We start from the raw sequence: 21,866 nt of genomic DNA, 5'->3' as shown, positions 1-21,866 counted from the left end.
TCAGACACGATTGAACTTCCTCAAGAGATGGACCAAGGAGGTAGAGCTTTTCTTCTCCTGTATTCTTGTTTTGGATTGAAATATATTTAAGAGTTTTTTTTTTGACATCATTTCTTTTTCAAGGTCATCCAGATTCAGAATCATCCATTGAGGTTCTTCATACGCCAAATACTTCCAAGAGTCTCCTGAACTTCTTGGATCATTTATACCAAACGGAGAGATTTGAAGAAGTAAAATCCACCCTGATTACTGTTCTAAGTGAACCTGTTTCGAGAAAAGAGATTCTGGTCGCTATACTGTCCTTGCCTCAGTCTGAGAGTCTAACAGCAGATGGACTAACAGTACATTTCTATAAGCGTTATGTTTCTAAAATTACTGACCTTTTACAAGTGTTTTTCAACCAAATCTTTGACCTCAAGCCAATTAAACAAACGGTTTTCGAATCCCTGAGCCAAGGCGAAAACGATCATACCTATAGCTATGATATTCCATATCGCTTAAATCCAATTGCAATAATGAATGTGGATTATAAAATTCTGGCTTTGATTCTGGCGGAGAGGTTGAAAAGCGTTATTGAACATATTTTAAATCCAGGTCATAGTAAACCACACAGTTCTGTTCTAGACCGCATCAGTGATCGAATCCCAGTTTTGATTATTTCACTAAAACTAGATCCAGGTGCACTAAAATGGCAATATTTGTTTAATAGCTTAAAGTCTGTCAACCTGCCTGACCGGTTTAGATCCGTGTTGAAGCTGTTTTTGATGGCAGACCACAGATCACAAGGTCTGAGGGTGGGATGTCCACTGACTCCGTTACTAGTAAGCATCTGCCTTCTTCCTCTGATCAACTCCATTAACTGTGAGAACAGGGTTTTAGGGCCTAAAGTTCAAGGAGAAACCTTAAAGTCAATCATTGATGAAGACAAAGCCCTGATTTTTCTTTCCAATTCGAATGAGGCTTTGGATAGTTTTGAAAAGATGCTCAGGGATTTTATTGAGACATCAGGCTTCATCATTTATGAACGATGCTCTGATGTATTCATAGCAGGTTCCTCTGGCTTCAGTTTAGCTAAAGATAAATTTAAGCTGTTTAAGAGTACAGGCCATGGATTATGAGGTTGTGTACATTAAATTATTGTTAAACTGTCAGAATTATTGTATAAAACGACATGATTTAATCGGTGGAGGGTGCTGAATCGATGTTGTTGATTCGACGCTGGCAGACACAGACTCCCATTGTTTGCCATCGTTTCGCGAAGATGTGACTCATTTCACTGAAATCTAGGGTTGTTACAATGACTATGGTCGATTCTAATTTTCAAGTTTTTAAACCCTTTAAAACTGAAGGTGAAATAAATGATATTAATACTAAATAGTTGTACTTTATGTGAGGAAGAACACTATTATAAAATGAAAAAAGATTAACTCATAGCCACCTACAGGAGGCACCGCTCTAAATGGGGGTGGTTCTCTGAGGAACTTTCATGGTTCCTGAAGGAACCCTTTTATTAGGATGGCCAGGAACCACCGTGCTTCAAAGCACCATTTTCCTAATTTCAGTTCTTTAATTACCCCCACCCCCCCACAGGTTTTTTTTTCCTGCTATTGACATTTTTTATGATTTTAAAAAACAAATGTGCAGGTAAGTATGTTTGGTATTTTTTCACTGCAGTCAGCAGAGGGCATAACCGGAAACTTCACAGTGAATGCATCTGCGTAAACCGGCTGGACAACCTCTGAGAGAGTCGCACCATTGGCTAATATGTGAAATGCAAACAGATGATATAGAGGTTCCTGGTCATATCCTTATCAGAATGATGTGGAAGTTGGTTGGGTGTAGCTTAGGTTTTAGTTTCAGTGTGCAAGCTTATTACTGAGCTTAATGCAATGACCATATTGTTTGATTTAAGAAATGTATTTTGTTTCCTTATAAATGTTTTCTAGTTTGATGATTTATAATCAGAAATGAAAGATGCATTGTAATGTCTTGAATTTTTCATTTTTATTTAGCAGCTCTTTATCATGGTAAGTGTTGTTCAGTTGGGACCAAAGTTTGAGCCCAGGTAACCTACTTGCATAGACAGTGTTAAGAAATATGTACTCCACCAAGATGCAAATCATAATGGCTGTTCTACAAATAAATATTCTTAAAGTTAACAGAACATTTAATTTGCTATTGAATCCCAAAAAAATTAAGAAATTGAGTGTGTTATCAAGAGGAACTACAGATCATAAATAATAATAATAATAAAAAATTTATTATAGCTGAAAGTCTTGAGTATTTGTCCAACAAAAATGCTTTATTAAATGAAAGCTCCAGGATTTTGCCGGTAATCTTTCTGATTCCTGTATCTATATGCTAGCAAGACACCCAGTATCTGAAACAGGAAAAATAACAAAATTAATATAAAAATGTATTTATTAACATCCCAACTTGACAAAAAAACTAAGAAACAAGCACAAAACCTTAAATACATTGACTGAACTGTTAACAGCTTCATTCAGTATTTCCATGGTTTCCTTTTACATGTTTTCAGAATCAAATGATGTCCAGTATTTGCTCACCTCTGTAAAACAGAAAAAACAGACTGACTCCTCCAACAAACTGCAGAGTGTCATCAGCGTAGGCCTGGATTATAACTGAACATGGTCTACATGTTTGATTCTTGAAACAGACCTGATGTCAAAGAGAAGACAGAAATAATGCAGAGGATAATCTTTACAACCACAAAAATTATCTCATACTCAGTTGATCATCTCAGACTATTTGCGCAAGCATCAGCAATCATTTGTAGAAGTATTTTTCATTTTGTAACTTAATTATGATTTGTAGACAAAAATGGAAGCTTTATTAATCATTAACCTAACACCTTGACATACAAAAATTTAAAAAAGTACCAAATCTCATTTACTTCCATTTACTGGACGTTTAAAAGGTCTTTCTAGAAGCTTGCTGTTTTTCACATTAGGTTCAATTGCAAGGAACTTCAATTTGAAATGTAGCAGTAGCTGCTTAACAATTCATTAACCTCGTATTGAGAAGCAGAATAATCTTACAGCAACACAGCTCTCATTGTAGTTCACTTGAAGGAAGCCACAGCAATCCAGCGATCTTTCCAAATCCTCCTGCATTGATTCAGACTTATTCCATCCTGTCTCCAGGAGAAGATTCTGCAGGAGAACAAAGCATTTGGATTTAAAACATAGGATTGAGGAAACCAGTATCACCGTGTCAAAGTATTACAGACTATAATTACCTGCTGTTCTTTATTAATCGCCAAGCAGGCACATGACACTGAAAACTGCACAATGAATACCATGAAGAGAATGAGCATGTACTAAACACAAGTTAAGGTTGTTTTACCATCATTTATTACAAATTCAAAAGCTGTTGATAATAAAGGAAATCCTTTCAAACACGAAAGTCAGAAAAATTGGTAAATGTGACTTTATGGCCCAAACTACAACACAAACTAAGACTGATGTGTTGAACACAGATAAACCTTGTATAGACATACACATTATTGATAAGGAGAGAATTTCTTGAATGAGTAACTGGGAAGGATACAAAAAACAAGAGAACTTGATGATGCTTCACAGCTCCACACAATCCCATAATGGCCACGACGAACAGAAACAAGCCAACAGCGATGACAGCAGCCATTACCCTGAAACTAGAGACCAGTCCAAACCATTTGCCCCATGCTGCAACACCGGCCATTAAAAGACTGACCATCTGAAGAAGACAAAAAAGAAGTCAGAAACGGATGGTTTCACTTTAAGGAGTGAAGATGCTCAGGAAAGACAAAGCAATATCAGCATAAAAAATTCCATAAATATTAATTTCACAATTTACAGCACATTTGAATGAACTTAGATATTGGTACTGCCAATGTTATAGTAATGAATACAAGTAACATATGTTGTTAAACTTTTAAATAATGACAAAACGTATTGTTAATGTGAATAAAAACAAGTTTTAAGGACTAAATTCATAGAAACTGTTAGACACTTACCACATAAATAAGGTTTAAGATACAAAGAGAAGTTTTGGAACAAACAAACCCGCCACAAGCCATGATGAAACATCTAGTGTACACTTAAACCATAGTCCGCAAATATCCTCTAGGGGCTATATGTAAGACTTTCCGCTCTAAGGCAAGTCATCTGTTGCTAGAAGTTGTCTAGGATTTGCTCAGGTAGACAAGTTTAACGCCATTGGTCCGTTCTTTATCTTTATGCAAATAAGCAAAGTCCCCATTTGTAGGCTACTATTATATATCCCAAGGTGAAACAATCATGACGGAAGTCCGACTCATTATGTCGAATCGGTTCTTTCGAACAGGTGGTTTGAAAGAATCTGTTCAAAAGTAGATGCCCGCAAAAGACAGTTCTGAATTCAGTGAGTCAGTTGTTCACTCAAGAACCGACTCAGTCCGATTAGTGGACAAAATCGTCCAGTCAAATGTTTGAAAGAATCATTTTGTGACAGGTTTCTGATTCATTGGTTTCACTGAATATATCCGACTCGTAAGAACGTTTCGTGTATAGTTTTAAATATACAATATTATAGTTCTGTTTTTGTCAAATATAGTAATATATTTTTATGTTAGGCTACTTATCATCTCATATGAACAGTCCATTATTTTCAAACAACGTTAAAGCGGTGGGATTATTTCACACCTCTATCTTCAAGTAATATCAATTTATTTTATTGAAACCCTCATTCTATTACGATGCTTATGAATTAGACACACTTACATTGATTAATGCCTCTTATTATATATAAAACAATCCTAAAACCACAACAGAAAGTGCACTTTAGGTGTTTACGCCCCCGTCTTTTGTTGCAGTTGGTCCCGTCCGTCCATTTGCGGACAGTAAAGTGTTAAGTTAGTGGATCAGTCACAGCCATACCCATTACAGGCAACTTATATATTGTTTATTAAAACCGTCACTCACTTAGATTATAATAATGTCTGCACCAAAGAAAGGAGACCTGACCGACACGGAGAAGGATCTACTTCTAGTTATTGCTGCAGGTAATGATAGCATGATGCTAACAGGCTAAACTGCAGATTAACACGTTAAACAGTTTAGAAATGTATCAGATGTACGATTTCATTTACAAAATCTGCAAGCTGTGGTTGCATAAATATACATAATCCTTTGTGTGTTTTTAAATTAATTCTTGACATGTTACGTGATAATTACTTGCATATGTATGCAGTTAAGCAGGTAACGATATGCAATCATATGATAAATACATATGTGTAACTTTAGGTCGTTTAAAGTTATTTAAGCATTCTTATTTTTGTGTTTCTTGGTGCTGAATTCCTCACATTATCATGATGATTGTTTAACATTCGTTGTGCATTGAGGCTCTGGTGTATAATTCTGTACATTAAGGTTGGTCAGTGTCTGATCACTGATTGAATATTTGTAGGTAATGTGCAAGAAGCCTCCAGGCTGCTTGGATCCAGAGATGTCAGGGTAAACTGTCTTGATGAGGTATGGAAATTAAGTTTCATTATGTATTATAATAACAGTGTTTCAAAGGTGGTTTAATTTATCACTCTGCTAATAGTAATTTGTTCTTTTTTTAAAACAATGCTTACTTTCTGTACAAGAAAACTTGCTGTGTAGGTTGACCAGATGTCACTGACACTTGTGGGCATTCAGAAATTTAGCATTACATCACTTGCTCACAATTAGATAATCTGCAGGGAATGGATGCCGTCAGAATGAGAGTCCAAGCAGATGATAAAAACTTCACAATCAAATATGAGTGAACTTGCTTGAAATGCTGAAGTGGGAAAGATGACTTAAACGTAAAGGAACAGAACATTTGCTGAAATTTCATATTCACAGGTTAATAATACTGTGAGTGCTTTTGGGAGTTGTCAGGGTCACCACTGATTACCCATCGTTCATATCTAATACATGTGAAAATATGCTTTGCTGATTATTACCATTTTGCATTTGTTTTTCAGTATGGCATGACCCCTCTCATGCACGCTGCATATAAGGGCAGGGCAGACATGTGCAAACTGCTGCTGCAGCATGGAGCAGACGTCAACTGCAACGAACATGAGCATGGATACACCGCACTCATGTTTGCAGGACTCTCAGGTTTGAATCACAGTTGCCAAATTCTTTTGGTGCATAATTAACTCATAATTTGGCTGTATTTTGTGCTAGTAATATAATTGTACAGGAAAGACCGACATCACCTGGATGATGTTGGATGCTGGAGCCGAGACAGATGCAGTGAACTCAGTCGGCAGAACGGCAGCACAAATGGCTGCTTTTGTAGGTACGACAAAGTTATGGCTTTATGTGGGAAAATGTGCTGTACAGGTCAAATAGAAATAGTTCCTCAGTACAATACTGTGCAAAAGTTGTGGGTTGTTTTTTTTTTTCTTTTTTTTTTTTTTAAGAAGTCTCTTATGCTCACCAAGGCTTCATTTATTTGCTTAAAAATACAGTAAAAACAGTAATACATATGTTAATACTATTTAAAAAACTGTTTTCTATTTTAAATGTAATTTATTCCTGTGTTTTCATTTTTTGTTTGTTTGTTTGTTTTTTTAATAATTTTAATATGCTGATTTGGTGCTCAATAATTTTTTTTGTTCTTATGCTGCTCAGTATATTTGTGGAAACCTTAATACATTTTTTTTTTTCAGAATTCTTTGATGAATAATAAAACTGCTGACTGAATTGTTATTATTTATTTATTTTTTCTCAATTGTTTTTTTTTTTTTTTTTTTACTGGCCCCAAATGTTTTAACACTAGTATGTCAGATTCAGAGAAGTTATTTTTTGTTTCCAAAACTATTTTTTCCTACAGGGCAGCATGACTGTGTGACGGTCATCAATAATTTCTTCTCCCGGGCGAGGCTGGATTACTACACAAAACCACAGGGGCTGGAAAAGGAACCAAAACTCCCTCCTAAACTTGCTGGAGCACTACACAAAATTATAATGACTACCAACCCCAACCCCGTAAAGGTACATCTTTTGTTTTTCGTCTGAGCTATATCCCCATATATATGTGGACAACACAAATAGCACAGCTGTGCCTTGAGCGACCTGAGTTTGAGTTCTGACTCAAGATCCTTTCCCAGTCCTTTTCCCCTCTCTCCTCTCCCATTGTCTTTTGTCTATCCATATACTGTACTATCAAAATAAAGGTGGAAATGCTCATGATTACAACTTACAAATGTATTTTTTTAAAGCAAAAATTAAGATTTCTAGAGAAAATAAATTTTGAACATCTTTTCTAGTCATCCTTTTATTGATTGCACTTTATTCTCGCCATGAATATAGCCTTAGAAGCTAGTATGGCATTTAAAAGAAAAGAAAGAAGAGAGAAAAAAAAGAAAGCAAAAATGGCGCAATATGGTCTTTTTAAACCTGATGACTATAATGCTGATAAAAAAACATCAAACCACTAACAATGGACAAAGCATAATTGATCCTGAATTGTTAAGACTGGATGTTCTCTTGATTTATTTGGCTGCAGATAGTGATGTTGGTGAAAGAAAACCCTCTGCTGATGGATGTGGAAGCACTTGAGAAGTGCCGCAAGGTCAGTTGCATGCGTTCTGCATTATGTAAGTGTTATAGAGAGTTGAGATTCATAACAATAAGCTTGCAGTAACTGAATTGAAATCTGACCCAACTTGAATAACATTGTTTTTCCAGGTTCTGGAGCTTATCTGTGAGAAGTGCATCAAACAGCAGGATATGAATGAGGTGTTGGCCATGAAGATGCACTACCTCAGCTGTGTGCTGCAGAAATGTGGCTCTTTCCTAAAAGACCAACAGGACAAACTTGATGGCCTAATCAAGAGGTAATATACATATACATATATATGCAACCATACAAAAGTTTGGTTTAAAGCTGCAGTAGGGAACTTTTGACGCTCTAGCGGTTAATAAACAGAACTGCTTGCGTCTTGCGGAAGAACATCGTAGCCGGAACTACTTCTCTCTGTTTATGTCTATGAAGAATCACAAAGGTACTGGGTTACTCTGCCGCGGTACCCCCGAAGCAATCTAAAATAGTCCGAATATAAACACTTATTATAGGTGCACCCTAGTGATTCAGGACAAGCCAAAAACACGGTTTGGAAAATGGATTCATGGTGTACTCGCTTATTATATAAATTTTTCTACATTTTGAACACAAACAAAGTTACGGACCGCAGCTCTGATTGGTCATTTTTTACCGGGAGCAATGGAGTTTCTGCAAATGGCAATAGGACCACTGGGAGGAGCCAGAGGAGCTTGATTTTTTTCACAGATTATCTGTCTCATATTCTACTGTCAGGACATAATGACAGGTTTAATAAATATGTAAAAAATATTTTTTTACAAAAGTTCCCTACTGCACTTTTAAGTCAGAATTTTTTATTCAGTAAGGATGCATTAAATCGATCAGAAGTGACAATAAATACGTTTATAATGTTGCAAAATATTTATGTAAAAAAGAAATGCTTTTTTTTTTTTTCTATTCATCAAAAATCCCCAAAAATATTAAGCAGCACAACTGTTTTCAACAACAACAATAATAAATATTTTTGGAATGCGCATTAGAATGATTTCTGAAGGATTGTGTGACACTGAAGACTGACATAATGCCTGCTGAAAATTCAGTTTTACTATCACAGGAATAACTTATATTTTAAAATAGAAAACAATTATTTTAAGTCGTAGTTATATTTCACAACGTTACTGTTTTTTCATTATTTCTGATCAAATTAATGAAACCTTGGTGAACATTAGACTTTCAAAAATGTAAAAAAAAAAATCTTCCTGACCCCACAACATTTGAACAACAATGTATATATGTATATAGAGTACACAAAATTTACTTGAACTAAAAAAATAAAAAATTCTCAGTCTTTTGAAAGGGCGAGACAGTGATGGCTTCCCAGTATTCCAGGAGAAGTTCATTCGGGAGTGCATTAGGAAATTTCCGTACTGTGATGCCACATTACTGCAGCAGCTGGTCCGGAGTATTGCCCCAGTGGAAATTGTGAGTTTGAGCTACAGTGTCCTCTGTTTGCTCATGTAGAAAACACTGGAAGTGTCATAGCCTCAACTAGAAAGACTGAACCACATTCTGTGTATGGAAGCCTCACCAGTCCTTTTCTGACAGGGAAGCGACCCCACTGCTCTGTCGGTCCTCACGCAGGCCATCACGGGACAGGTGGGTTTCATGGACGCAGACTTCTGCACAACCTGTGGTGAAAAGGGAGCAGGGAAAAGATGCTCCATCTGTAAAATGGTAAATATCAGGATTCATCTTATGACTCCTGCACTTATTCCAAAAAAGTTATAAAAAGTTTTTTCTTGGTTTGCTGAGGTGCTTTTTTAAATCTTTGCATTTCTTCAGGTGATCTACTGTGACCAGTCCTGTCAGAAGCTGCACTGGTTCAGTCATAAAAAGGTCTGTAAGATGTTACAGGAGCAGAGAGAGAAACATGAAGCGGAGTCAGCATCACGGCTACAGAAACAGGCCAAAGGTATCCAAATCAGATTGACATTTATGAGAAGTATCCCGACTGGAAAACACAATAGTCCCAGGACATTGGGCTACCGATTTTACGAGCCCTGCATTCGTTTCAGGAATCAGGCTTCACTGTTCACGATATATGTTTTTGATTGACAAAAAAAGAACCAAATCATAGGAGTCATTTGCTTCAGGAATAAAGCTAAGATTCAGTTGGAATCATTTAAAAGTAAAGCATTGGAATACACGTTTAGCTGAGGAGGACATAATGCAAGCTCTCATTTTCTTTCATAGCTGAAAGTCATCAAGCATTGGAGGAGACAACGGGCACTATGGAGGAGCTCTCTGTCAGTCAGAGTGAGACCACCAGCTCACAGACCATCCCTCTAACCACAGACTGAATCACAAAGAATCACACCACTTCAACCCAGCAACCATCATCGTCATTGAAGACCCATCGAAGACAAAAGAGAGCAGGTCCGTGACGTCGCCCAGAGTTACTGAAGGTTTCTTCATAATTCTCATACAGGATGCTCTACTGAAAGCACATAACGTAAGGGGAAACCCACCAAAATGCATAGGGAGAATGGTTTAGATTTTTTATTGTTGTTTGTTTGAAATAATCATTAAATGTTTACATTTATGTTGGGAAAATATATATGTATTCATATTTGTGAAAATCATGTATGTGTGATGTAGTTTTTGCTGTAGGAAATATATTATAATATTTTGCTGCAAGACATTGATGCCTATGCCTTAAATTTCTTAGTCTGTTGGTATGAAAAAGGAACAAATTAATAGATGGCGACAGCAGCAGGTTATGTGAGTCTTTATACATCTGTAGAATTTATTTACATGCAACAGATATTTATATTTTGGGGTTATCTGATACTGAAATACAGTTATAAGGTTTCACAAATCAAAATAGATTTCCTGTCCGTAAGTTCTATTACATCAAATGTTCTTTGATGAACATGTCAAATATTAGACTTCACTCACACTACAAATATTTCAGAAAACAACTTGAAAACACACATTAGTCTTGACGAAGTTTATTGAGATTGAAACGACAATGTAAGAGCTGTTTTTCATTGATTTAAACCACTTGGCCTTGTCAAATGTTCCAATGTGTGGACAAGAGTGACGGCAGGGGTCTGGAAATCATCTAAGTTTGACAGTATGTCAGACGCAGGTTTGCTCGAGTTGTCTAGATGGTTCCACCGAGACATGCTTGTACCGTTCCAGTTCATAATGGAGAACTGTGTGATGGATTTGTCCAATGATGGGTTTTCTAGTTCCTCAGAATTACTGCTAAGGAAAACATCCAAAGTCTGCTCCTGTGAAACGTTTGCTGTAGTTTAAAGGTGCTATATGTAGGATTGACACCGAGAGGTTGAACTAGGTATTGCAGTCCAAATTCAAAATATTGGAGAGGGTTATTTTCGCCCGGCCCACCCTCCTCAGACTTGATGCACACACAGGACACTAACAGGAACGAACGGACTTGATGCTGAATGTAATGGAATTTGTTATGTTTTCTGCCCCCTGGCAAACTGGAGTGCCTTAAATACAATTGGGTAAACTGGCAGAGGGCGGTGAGACTGGCATTGAGACGGACTTCCCGCCCAGAATGCACATTTTCAAATGGAGAATAATTGACTGTAGCATTGTTTTTCAGATAAACAAGTATGGTATTTTTATGCTTTAGTAGAGTCAAAAACTTACATTCAGCACCTTTAAACATTAAAAATATTTTTTTTAATACTCATGTCACTTACTCTGCAAACCTCTTTCTTGAGACACATTGATCTGTAACAATAAAGATATATTATATAGATTAGAAACATTTAGAAAATCTTAAAATGCTGGAATTTATTTTCTAGTTAATAGTTCTCTGTGTGAGCGAGTTGGTCACTTTTCTTCCTGTAGGAGGCGCTAGTGCTTGTCTGTCAAAGCCAATAGAATCAAGTACCTTGTCTTTCTACACTGAACAACTGAATTTTCTTTCGCCCTTCCTCCTGCTTCCCTTCTACCAGTGATACAGTACCCCACTGTTTAAAAGTTTGTAATAATTAGCATTTCTAATGTTTTTTTAAAAGTCCCTCATGCTCACCAAGGCTGCATTTATTTACTTAAAAGTACAAGAAAATAAAAGAATTAAACAACAGTTTAAAATAGCTGTTTTTCTATTTGAATACATTGTAAAATGTACTTTAGTCCTGTGATGACAAAGCTTAATTTTCAGCATCATTACTCCAGTCCCAAGTGTCAGATGATCCTTCAGAAATCATTAGAAGATAATGATTTAAATCTTACCCCAAACATTTGAATGGTATAGTGTATCATGGTTAACATAACTGTTTTCAAAATTAGAAATTAGTGTCAGTCACACTGCATGTATTACAAAAACCAGTAAAAATGTCAAAAGTTAAGTAACTCTTGGCTCAACCAGTGTACAGATGCATAATGGTATAGTTTATTAATTTATCAATCACACAATTACCCAGTGTGGTATATCTTATTATTCATTTTACAGCATTTTTTATATCTTTCATCACTTTTGGTGAATTCTAATATTGCAAGTTTATATGTTTATGGAAGCTGACTGTCTAAAGATGTCAGGATGGCAAATGGTGCAGGATGTATTTTACTTAATTAATATCGAATAGTTTTATTGTTAAACAGTAAGCATTAAAAACTAAAATTCTGACATCTTAGGAATCCCGCACGCTGACACCGTCACGGGAACGGTAAAGTACAGTTCTGCTGTCTCGGTTGACATTTTCAAACTTTTTGATGCTACTATTTACTTTTCTTGTCCATGAGAGGGCACACTTTTCTTTAAAATGTTGTTAAGGTTCCACCAAGGGAAGCAAATGTGTGTGGCTTGTTTATGGTATTTGCGTTTGCATTGTTTTCATTGATTGTTATAAATTATCCGTTTTTTTTTTTTTTTAACATGGTAGAAAATAATGCATATTCAGGTACTGGACATATCTTTCTTCACTTGTTGCACTTGTCACTTCAGTAAGTATATAGCTAGTGTGTAGACTATCAATCAATCAAACAAACTTGTCATCTTCTCCAGTCGTTTCCACCTCATTTTCAGTAAGCAGATCAAATCAGCCTGCCATACAGATTGATTGTTGATTAATTAAATGCTGCTTAAATGAGAAAATAATGTTTTCTCTGACACTTTTCGTAATTCATTTTCATAATAAATACTCTGTGGGCTGATTATGCTTGCAGCACCCTTTTAAAAATCAAGACAAAGTTTGTTTTCATAAAATGCTGAGTGTTTAACAGCACAAACACATCTCTAAGTGAATTAGGAGCTCTCAGGGAGTCCAGTACGCATTCATTTGACTGCAGATGTTGGAGTGTTTCTCTGGGTGTGGTTTAACAGAGACTGACTGCGCTCGTTTTATCATTCCGCTCACCTGAGCCTCTGCCAAAACTGGAGGCGGGAGCGTTTGTATACTGTATAAATAACCCGAGACATGATAGTGAGTGAGAATCATTCAGACTCCAGGAGCATCTCTCCAAGGGCTGTGGGTTATTACACATCAATATGCATATAAACGCACCCGAATCGTACAATTTCATGTTTTTATTTTGCTTTTTAATAAGGAGTGGTCTGACTTTGAAGAATGATGCAACGGAGATTTTCTACTCTCATGTGGTCAGTCCCGTGCAGGATGCTCAGAGCAACTCGTCTCTGAATCGCGCGCGCTCCGGTGGAAGAGGCTTCACAGCGCACGAGAGAGGTGAGCTCACGCGCAGCGCTTCACGACATTAGACTCAATTTTATTAGTGGTCATTTATTTTGATAGATTGTTTTGATGTCTCATTTACAATTAACATGAAAAAAAAAGTTTTTTTGTTAAATTTAAGGAAAGGGAGAGTTTTGATTGGTCGATTTAAAGAAACGTCGTTAGAATATCTTCATATGTCTTTTTATAATTATTATTATTTTTAAGTAAACTAAACTCATTTAAACCAAAATGTGTTTTTATTTTTATTTTTAAGCAAACTAAACTCACTTTAAACCAACATGTTTAAATAAATGTTTCAAACCTTAACAAATATATAACCAATATAACATCACAAAGAGTACTCACATTTCAGAAATTTCTGAATTACTTTGTCTTTAATTATGTGAACTAAATGTTTTTGTATTTATTTGCTCATTCATTTTAGAAAATAGAAAATAAACAAAAAGCTGATATTTTACATGTGCTTAGGAGACCGGGGCTAGTTGTCACACTTTTTACTCTGGTGAATATTTCTGTCAGAGGTTTATTTCTGAATGTCAGTTTCTCTATTGAGGTATGCCTTAAATTCTTGGCCATCTTCCATCGTCAGATCATACAGATTATTTAACGTGTGTTGATGTGTAGTGGGGCATGTTGTCACACAGTATGGGTTCTGACAGTGAAGACCACCATTAAATAGACTATTACAGACTTTGCAGCTAAATTTAAACAGTAATGAATCATGAAACACCATTGACATTAACACTGAAATGTATTAATAATATGCAAGTAATTGTATGTTGCAAGGAGAAAGTTAGCTTTGTGTGTTAAGGTTAACGCTGGCAAAATACTGTAGGAAATGATAGCTATATTACACAGTCTCTTAACCGCATCGGGAGGCAGAGATAAATTGATGCCGAGTACAATGTCCTCTGAGTGAATCTTGTCAGAGTGGAGAGTGGAGGTGCAGCTCAGCTTTTCAGGAAGTCTCCAGGGGGAACCCTGTTTGTTTTGAACGACTGTAACTTGAAGTGGGGAGGAAGAAAATGTCCCTCCGATCCCCATTCATCATGTCCTGTCATAGAGAGGGGGGCACATTGTAACTGAGGTGTGTTGCTGCTGTTTGAATGGATTTGGGCTTGGGTTACGCTGACAGGAGGCTCTTCTCTGAGGCAGAACAATGCTGACAGTATAGCCAGCAGCACCAGTGAAATCTGACAATAAGAGGCTCAGAGTCATCATTCATCTGTATGCTAAACCATTTCCGCTCAGTTCAGATAAGGGCTTAAGTAAAGCAAACCAAGCATATCATCCATACCACTGTTGTTTATGTCTGTTCACAAACCATGAAGGAACAGCACCAAGGTGGATCCTATAAGTCTTTCTTCATAGATCTTAAAAGACTTGTGTTGATCTGATATTAATATGTCAATCTGGCTAAATGTTATTTATCCCTTTGTGTTGCAGAACGAATCCCAGTCGGCTGCAGAGAGCTGCGATCCACAAAGTACATCTCAGACGGCCAGTGTACCAGCATAAACCCTGTTAAGGAACTGGTGTGCACTGGACAGTGTCTTCCAGCTCAGATGCTGCCCAACTGGATCGGTGGATACGGTAGGAAGTTCGGGAATCGCCGAAACAATCAGGACTGGCGCTGTGTGAACGACAAGACCCGTACCCAGCGGATTCAGCTCCTGTGCCAGGATGGCAGCACCAGGACCTACAAGATCACAGTGGTGACCTCCTGCAAATGCAAAAGATACACACGGCAGCACAACGAATCGGGAGTCAAGTCTGTGGGATACGCTCATACCCAGATAAAAAAACTAAAGATCAAAGCAGGCACGGGGACGGAAAGCTAAATGAGTCTCTTCCTCCGACTGAGCTAGATTTTCCCTTTTAAAAGAAGTTAGTATAAACGTGAGGGCTTGTGACATCAGCTCACAGGAACACTGAACTTTCTTTGTGCTGCCTTTGAGAGCAAGTGTGGGGCTCTGAGTTCACTGTGAAACCAGATGTCCAGTGCAATCTTTGGAAAGAAGAGAAAAAAAAGACTAAATCTCATCACCAAAATAATCTCAGTAACATGCAGCCACTAGTGAAGACCTGTTCATAATCATGTCAAAGAGACTGACAATGACAACTGCATATTACGTTACAAAACAGTTAGAAACAGGCCTGTGATCCTAATTGTTTTTTGTCATCACTGCCTGATATGTGTGGTAATCACTTGCTGTAGTATATGCTGTAAGTCTTTGTGTTCAATGAAAATAAGAGTAGTTCTCAAACCCAGGAAATGCATAGCTACATGTAAATTAAATGTCTGTACATATTCATATGCATTTGTTTATGTAATTAATTGTTTTGAAGGATCTTTATGTGTATTATTGTGACGTATAAGCTGATGTAATATATTTTGCCTTGACTTTGCTCATTTTTAGTTTATGCAAGCATTATTCAGACAAGATATTGCACTATAGTGACAATGCTTATATTGGCTATTATGGTGTAAAAACATTAAAATGAAAACATCTGAAAATGTCTCAGTATAATAATTTGCATGAGGTGACATTTTGAACTCCAGTTGATTCATTTTAACTGAACAATAATTCAATACATGTCTAATTTTTGTTTCATGCATAACAAACATAGTTTATATAAACTAAACTAAAGAATAGATGAAAATATTTAACTAAGATTATTAAACTTTGTATGACTCATATAAAGAAAAGGAGGGGTTAACAGACAATATTTAATAGTTGACATAAAAGTCAATCATCGGCTGTCATCACAAAATCAGACTCTATGACAAGCCATCAACATTTAAAAACTAGTTAAAATCTATTTTGTATTAGTAACCACATGTGGTTGAATTAGAAATTCATTTTAGTTAAAAGTATATTTGTTACTCCTGCTTATAATTTCTTTTTCAATACAGTGGTAAGTTTCACTATTCATTGCATAGGCTACTATTTATTCTTTAGTTTATTGTAACTTCAAATAGTTTGTTTTTCTAGTATGAAATAAATATTAAAATAATTATATATATATATATAAAAAACGTTTTAAGTGAACTATAAGGTCATTCTGCCTCAACAAAAAGTGACTAAATAAATGTTACTATTAAAAATTGGGTTACTCATAATTTATTTTTTTATGTCATAATCTTACCTTAGTATTTAAAAACGCTAGTGACTTCTAGTAGAGGCAAGTTAAAGAAAGTTAAATACATGTTAAAACGTTTGCCATGATTTAGTAGAAAATTATTCATGAACATATACTACATTACAATGTCAGTGTCCAGTAAAAAGATACAGTTGATGTTCGTGTGCATGAATTTTGGAATATCATTTAAAAAACATTAAATCATTCTACACAATGGGATGAGATCCCAGCTGCCACGATCTCTTGATAGGTGGACCGTGGTCGAAAAGCTCACGCTCTCTGACAGAGTTACAGCGGGAAAGCTGCAACACTACAGCCGCGAAACAGCCCAAATCACCCCGCAGAAAGACGGTTAACATGTTCTTCCCATGAACTCGGTTGCCCCAAATGATGAGCTTATTAGAACGGCGAAGAAATGCAGCACGTCGCTGCTTTTCCTCCGACAGGCCTCTGGATCCCGGCTGTCTGCTGGCACGCGACGCCGAGCCGAGCGCGGCCCGGCCCGGTTGCGCGTCGGTGGATTTCCCGGTACGTTAGATGTAGTTCTGCTCGCTGGAGGCTCCGGGGAAAGGGCGGGACTGCCCACACCGAAACAATTCTGCACCATTCTCAACAGACCTCTGATAAGCTACACGATTCAAGCGTTTGAGAGGTGAGACTTGCCATACAGTCAGTGAGTATGAAGCTGAGTTTTACTAACCTAAGTTACACACTTGACATGTAGTTTGTTATTAGCAGAAGAAAACATCACAACAATAAATTATTATACCTGTCACAGTTACGTCCGTTGCTTAGACAACTGGATTCTTTCCCCTTTCAAGTAAACAGGCAGCAGTCCAAGGACATACTGAATGTAGCTCATGTCCAGAACAGCTTTTTCAATACTTATTAAGAACATCTGCAGATGCTTAAAGACTTGGGAAAGGCTAAAAGCACTTGACATTGACTTGGCATATTTAATAAATTGCACTGTGAAGTAAAAGTTTGCTGTGATTTTCATATTCAAAAAGCTGTCACTTCAATTGTCTGGGACAAAAGCATCAACTGCTGTTGTAATTCATTTTATGGAATATTACATTCAAATGTCCAGACTATATGACAGATGTGGCCTAAATAAGCATGTCTTATTAAATTATAGTTATTTCTGTGTTGTTAGACACTATAACATGCAAAAAGCAGAATGTCAGGTATACTTTTGACCTACTACTGTAAGTTATGTTTTCATTGTTTTAGTATGTACAGTAATGTATTAATCCGTAATTCTTTCAGTTGTTTAGATCTTAATCAAATTCAGTACACAGGCTGCATTTAAAATCACACACAGTAATATCTAAAAAGATGTCTTTTGAATAACTACTTTACATGCACTATATTATGGATGTGCTTAATGTAATCCACACATATTACATTTATTATGTTGTTATGTCTCTGCCAATCACAAATCTAATTGCGTGGTCTTGTGGGATAGTAAATTGCCTGTAGCTTTCAAATAATCCTGAAGACCTTGATTAGCTGGTTAATTTGTGTTTAATTAGGGTTTGAGCTAAACTGTGTAGGAAAGTGTATCTCGGACCCCTGCCCTACATCCCTTAACCCCTTTAAAGCTGTATAATAAGGACTGTGCCCATATTTGGATGTGCCCATAGTCTGAAAGTATGTGATTTTGAAAGCAGCTACTCACCTGTCGCCACCTAGTCTCAGTATGATGTATACGGCGAACAAAATTAGAAACACTTCAGGATTCATCGTCAGATTGGTTGAATTCTACAGGATTTCCGGGAGACGTGTGTTGCATTTTTTTAACATTCCACTTGGATGCTGTGACAATGAGCACTTATCAGGATCAAATAACTGCTGGATTTTCAGAAGTGAGATATGTGAAGTTCATGATATAGACTCTTTATAATATGTCCAAGGGTTTTACACTTAATTCCCCACTGTTATTGTTGGGAAATATCCACACCCCTAAACATGACAAAACAAAACGTGATTGGTTGCATTCAAAGCTGCCAAGGTTCCCAGAGACCACAGAGATCTCCCAAGTGAATGTATAAAATGTGCTCAAGCACCCCAGAAAGCCCTTAAAGGGTAAGTTCACCCAAAAATTTAAATTATGTAATTAATGACTCACCCTTACAACGTTCCAAACCCGTAAGACCTCCGTTCATCTTCGGAACACAGTTTAAGATATTTTAGATTTAGTCCGAGAGCTTTCTGTCCCACCATTGAAAGTGTGTGTACGGTATACTGTCCATGTCCAGAAAAGTAAGAAAAACATTATCAAAGTAGTCCATGTTACATCAGAGGGTCAGTCACCCTAGCAGCCAAAGAGCAAAGGGTTTGTTTTCTCTTCTTTATCCAGATTATGTTTCAAAATTGTGCATTTTATGGAATTAATGATTATCTCTGCTCATGAGTGCTGACATTGACTATTATCATATAAATTAATTGGTGTAAATTATATATTTGATTCAAATACACACTTTCTTTGTGGTTTTCAATTGGAATACTTCATTTTAAAACACTTTCTGAAATGTCTGTATTGATGAAAATCTGTTCACACTGAACACTCCCTTCCCTAATATGCTGTAACATGGTCTACATATCTATGAAATGTACGTTGAGTGAAAGTTGGACCACTTTAAGCCATTCATAAAACAGAATTTCTGATGCAGGCTTCAAAGATACGTGTGATGCTGTTATATAATAAATATGAAAAAACTCCAATCAGAGAAGCTGTTTATAATATCTAGTATCTACAGTGGGTATAGAAAAAAATTAAACCCCCTTTAAAATAATCACATTTTGTGGCTTTGCCAACTGAAATCAAGACAAACAGTTTTTGTTTTATTTACCGGTAGTTATATTTACTCAGTGCAACTTATAACATCCAAGTTAAAGATATAACACCAATATGTATGAGTTCGAAAAAGGATCACCCCTTGTGTCAGTATTTTGTTGAACCACCTTTTGCTTTAATTACAGCATTTAGTCTGTTGGGATTTGTCTCTACTAACTTTGCACATCTAGACACTTTTCTTTGCAGAACTGCTCAAGTTCAGTTAAATGTGATGGTGACTGTTTATGGACTGCAGTCTTCAAGTCATTCCACAGTTTTTCAGTGGGGTTTAAGTCAGGGCTTTTACTAGGCCATGCAAAATTCACCTTTTTCTCCTTCAGCCACTGTGTGCTCAGTTTTGCTGGGTGCTTTGGTTCATTCATTGTCATGTTGGAAGGAAAAACTTCTTCCCATTGACAACTTTCTGGCAGAGGACAGCAGATTTTCCTCAAGAATTTGACAGTATTTTTAACCATCCATTGTTCCTTTCCTTACTAGTGCTCCAGCCCTGTCTACAGAGAAACACCCACATAACAGCATATTACCACCTCCATGTTTTATTGCAAGAATGCTGTTATTTGGATGGTGAGCTGTACTGGACTTCTGCCAGACATACCATTTGGCATTGATGAATAATTCAATTTTAGTCTCATCTGCCTCAGAGTTTTCAAGGTGCGTTTTGCATTTGGTGTTGATGAATAATTCAATTTTAGTCCCATCTGCCTCAGAATCTTCAAGGTGCGTTTTGGCTTTTTTCTTGCAATCCTCCCATACAAGTTAGGTTTATGGAGTTTGTGATATTGTTGTCACATGCAAACAATAACCAATCTTTGTCATAAATTTCTGCAGCTGCTTCAGAGTTGCTGTAGGCCTCTTGGTCACCTCTCTAAACAGTTTCCTCCTGGCTCTTTCATCCAGTTTGGAGCAACGTCCTGATCCAGGGAGGGTCTGTGTTGTACCAAATACCTTCCACTTCCTAATAAAAAACATCACCGTGCTTCTAGGCATTGATACAGCCTTTGAATTTTTTTGCATCCTTCTCCTGACTTGACTGACCTGACTCAGGTGCATAAATCAAGAAGCACACTGAAGCACTCTTTTAGCACACTGAAAGACATACAATTAGAAAAAGGCAAGGGTCTATCATAAAAACAACCAACCAACACAATACCAACAAGGTGAAAAAAAAGTGCAAAAAAGGTAAAAGTGTCTTAAAAACATACTACAGTTTTGTTTTCCCAATGTACAACAGGGGACAGGGATTTACAGTTATGTATATCACATGTTCAGGTTTACATGTAATTAATTGTTTTTGCCACAAATTGGGTGTGTAAAAGATTTATGTTTTATAATATTATAATAATGACAAGCAGTACAATCTTTACATGGAAAGTTTCCTTGGGACCTGAGAGGGTCCCAGGAGTGGGCATATAGGTATCTGCATGCACCAATTTGTTCCTTATCTCCTTCCAAGTACTGAAATGCTCCAGGAAAGTTCTTTTCATGCTGAGCTAATCAAAATGAGCACTGTGGGAAAGTCGTGGCCTAGTGGTTAGAGAGTAATCCTGTAGTGTGAGCCAAGCTTGAGGTTGTGGGTTCGAGTCTAAGGCCAGCAATACCATGAGTTAGGTGCCCTTGAGCAAGGCACTGAACCCCCAACTGCTCCCCGGGCACCACACCATAAATGGCTGCCCACTGATCCGGGTGTGTGTTCACAGTGTGTGTGTGTTCACTGCTGTGTGTGTGCACTTTGGATGGGTTAAATGCAGAGCACATATTCGGAGTATGGGTCACCATACTTGGCTGATTGGGGGCAGCTGTGGCCTAATGGTTAGAGAGTTGTACTTGTAACCTGAAGGTCGTAGGTTCAAGTCTTGGTGCCGGCAGGAGTTGTAAGTGGGAGGGAGTAAATAAACAGCGCTCTCTTGCACCCTCAATACCCATGGCTGAAGTGCCCTTGAGCAAGGCACTGAACCCCCAGTTGCTCCCCACGTGCTGGATATATAGTTTCCCACTGCTTCTCACTGCTGTGTGTGTGCACTTGGATGGGTTAAATGCAGAGCACCAACTCTGAGTATGGGCTACCATACTTAGCAAATGTCACGACTTTCACTTGGTCAAATGGCTTTGTGTACCATTGAGAAGGTGATTAGCTACATCTGACTGAGTTTACAAGTCATTTTTAAGAGGGGACGGGGGTGACCCAGTGATTCAGATTTTTTCATTTATTTTTTTGACATGTCGGTGTTATATCTTTCACTTGAATATTATAAGCTGCATTGAGTAAATACCGCTGGCTAAATCAAAAACTGTCCATCTTCTTTTCAGTATATATATACTGAAAATATCCTGGTATATCTGTATATATATACCATCCTGGTATATATATCCAGGCAAACGTCATGAAATCTGCATCAGGAACAGAATAACTCACCAGACGACGAGAAATCCAGCTTCGTTTGTGGTTTGACAGCATTGCAGGCTGTTCCAGTGTCCATAAATCACTAAGATAAACATATTGTTGACACCTCTCAGCACTACTCCTTAAAGCATGAAACCGGATAAGATATTTTAGAAATGTT

At 37.1% G+C, this 21,866-nt stretch overlaps 3 protein-coding genes and 1 pseudogene across 3 annotated transcripts; 3 read left to right on the top strand and 1 right to left on the bottom strand.

Annotated features, from left to right (window-relative positions):
* Positions 1-526: 526 nt before the first annotated feature.
* LOC113058936 (tetraspanin-13-like) lies at positions 527-4,295 on the bottom strand. The gene is made up of 7 exons (XM_026227185.1): positions 4,019-4,295; positions 3,571-3,738; positions 3,260-3,340; positions 3,060-3,173; positions 2,568-2,679; positions 735-882; positions 527-548 (listed from the first exon to the last, which is right to left on the bottom strand). Exons 1-7 carry the CDS (start codon positions 4,079-4,081, stop codon positions 527-529), a joined length of 708 nt encoding a protein of 235 aa, XP_026082970.1. The 5' UTR covers positions 4,082-4,295.
* A 617-nt stretch (positions 4,296-4,912) lies between these two features.
* LOC113058669 (ankyrin repeat and MYND domain-containing protein 2-like) lies at positions 4,913-10,181 on the top strand. The gene is made up of 11 exons (XM_026226791.1): positions 4,913-5,044; positions 5,449-5,513; positions 5,996-6,134; positions 6,220-6,318; positions 6,856-7,016; positions 7,531-7,596; positions 7,713-7,861; positions 8,913-9,048; positions 9,172-9,300; positions 9,409-9,538; positions 9,820-10,181. The coding sequence occupies exons 1-11, from the start codon at positions 4,978-4,980 to the stop codon at positions 9,924-9,926; spliced, it is 1,248 nt and encodes a 415-aa protein (XP_026082576.1). The 5' UTR covers positions 4,913-4,977; the 3' UTR covers positions 9,927-10,181.
* A 2,727-nt stretch (positions 10,182-12,908) lies between these two features.
* Positions 12,909-15,788, top strand: LOC113058668 (sclerostin domain-containing protein 1-like). The gene is made up of 2 exons (XM_026226790.1): positions 12,909-13,292; positions 14,748-15,788. Exons 1-2 carry the CDS (start codon positions 13,097-13,099, stop codon positions 15,140-15,142), a joined length of 591 nt encoding a protein of 196 aa, XP_026082575.1. The 5' UTR covers positions 12,909-13,096; the 3' UTR covers positions 15,143-15,788.
* Positions 15,789-16,813: 1,025 nt separating this feature from the next.
* LOC113058935 (D-ribitol-5-phosphate cytidylyltransferase-like) overlaps positions 16,814-21,866 on the top strand; it is a 30,131-nt pseudogene continuing 25,078 nt past the window's right edge.

The sequence above is a fragment of the Carassius auratus genome, chromosome 40 (genome assembly GCF_003368295.1).
Source record: "Carassius auratus strain Wakin chromosome 40, ASM336829v1, whole genome shotgun sequence".
Lineage (NCBI taxonomy): Eukaryota > Metazoa > Chordata > Actinopteri > Cypriniformes > Cyprinidae > Carassius > Carassius auratus.
This window is presented reverse-complemented; position numbering and strand designations above follow the sequence as displayed.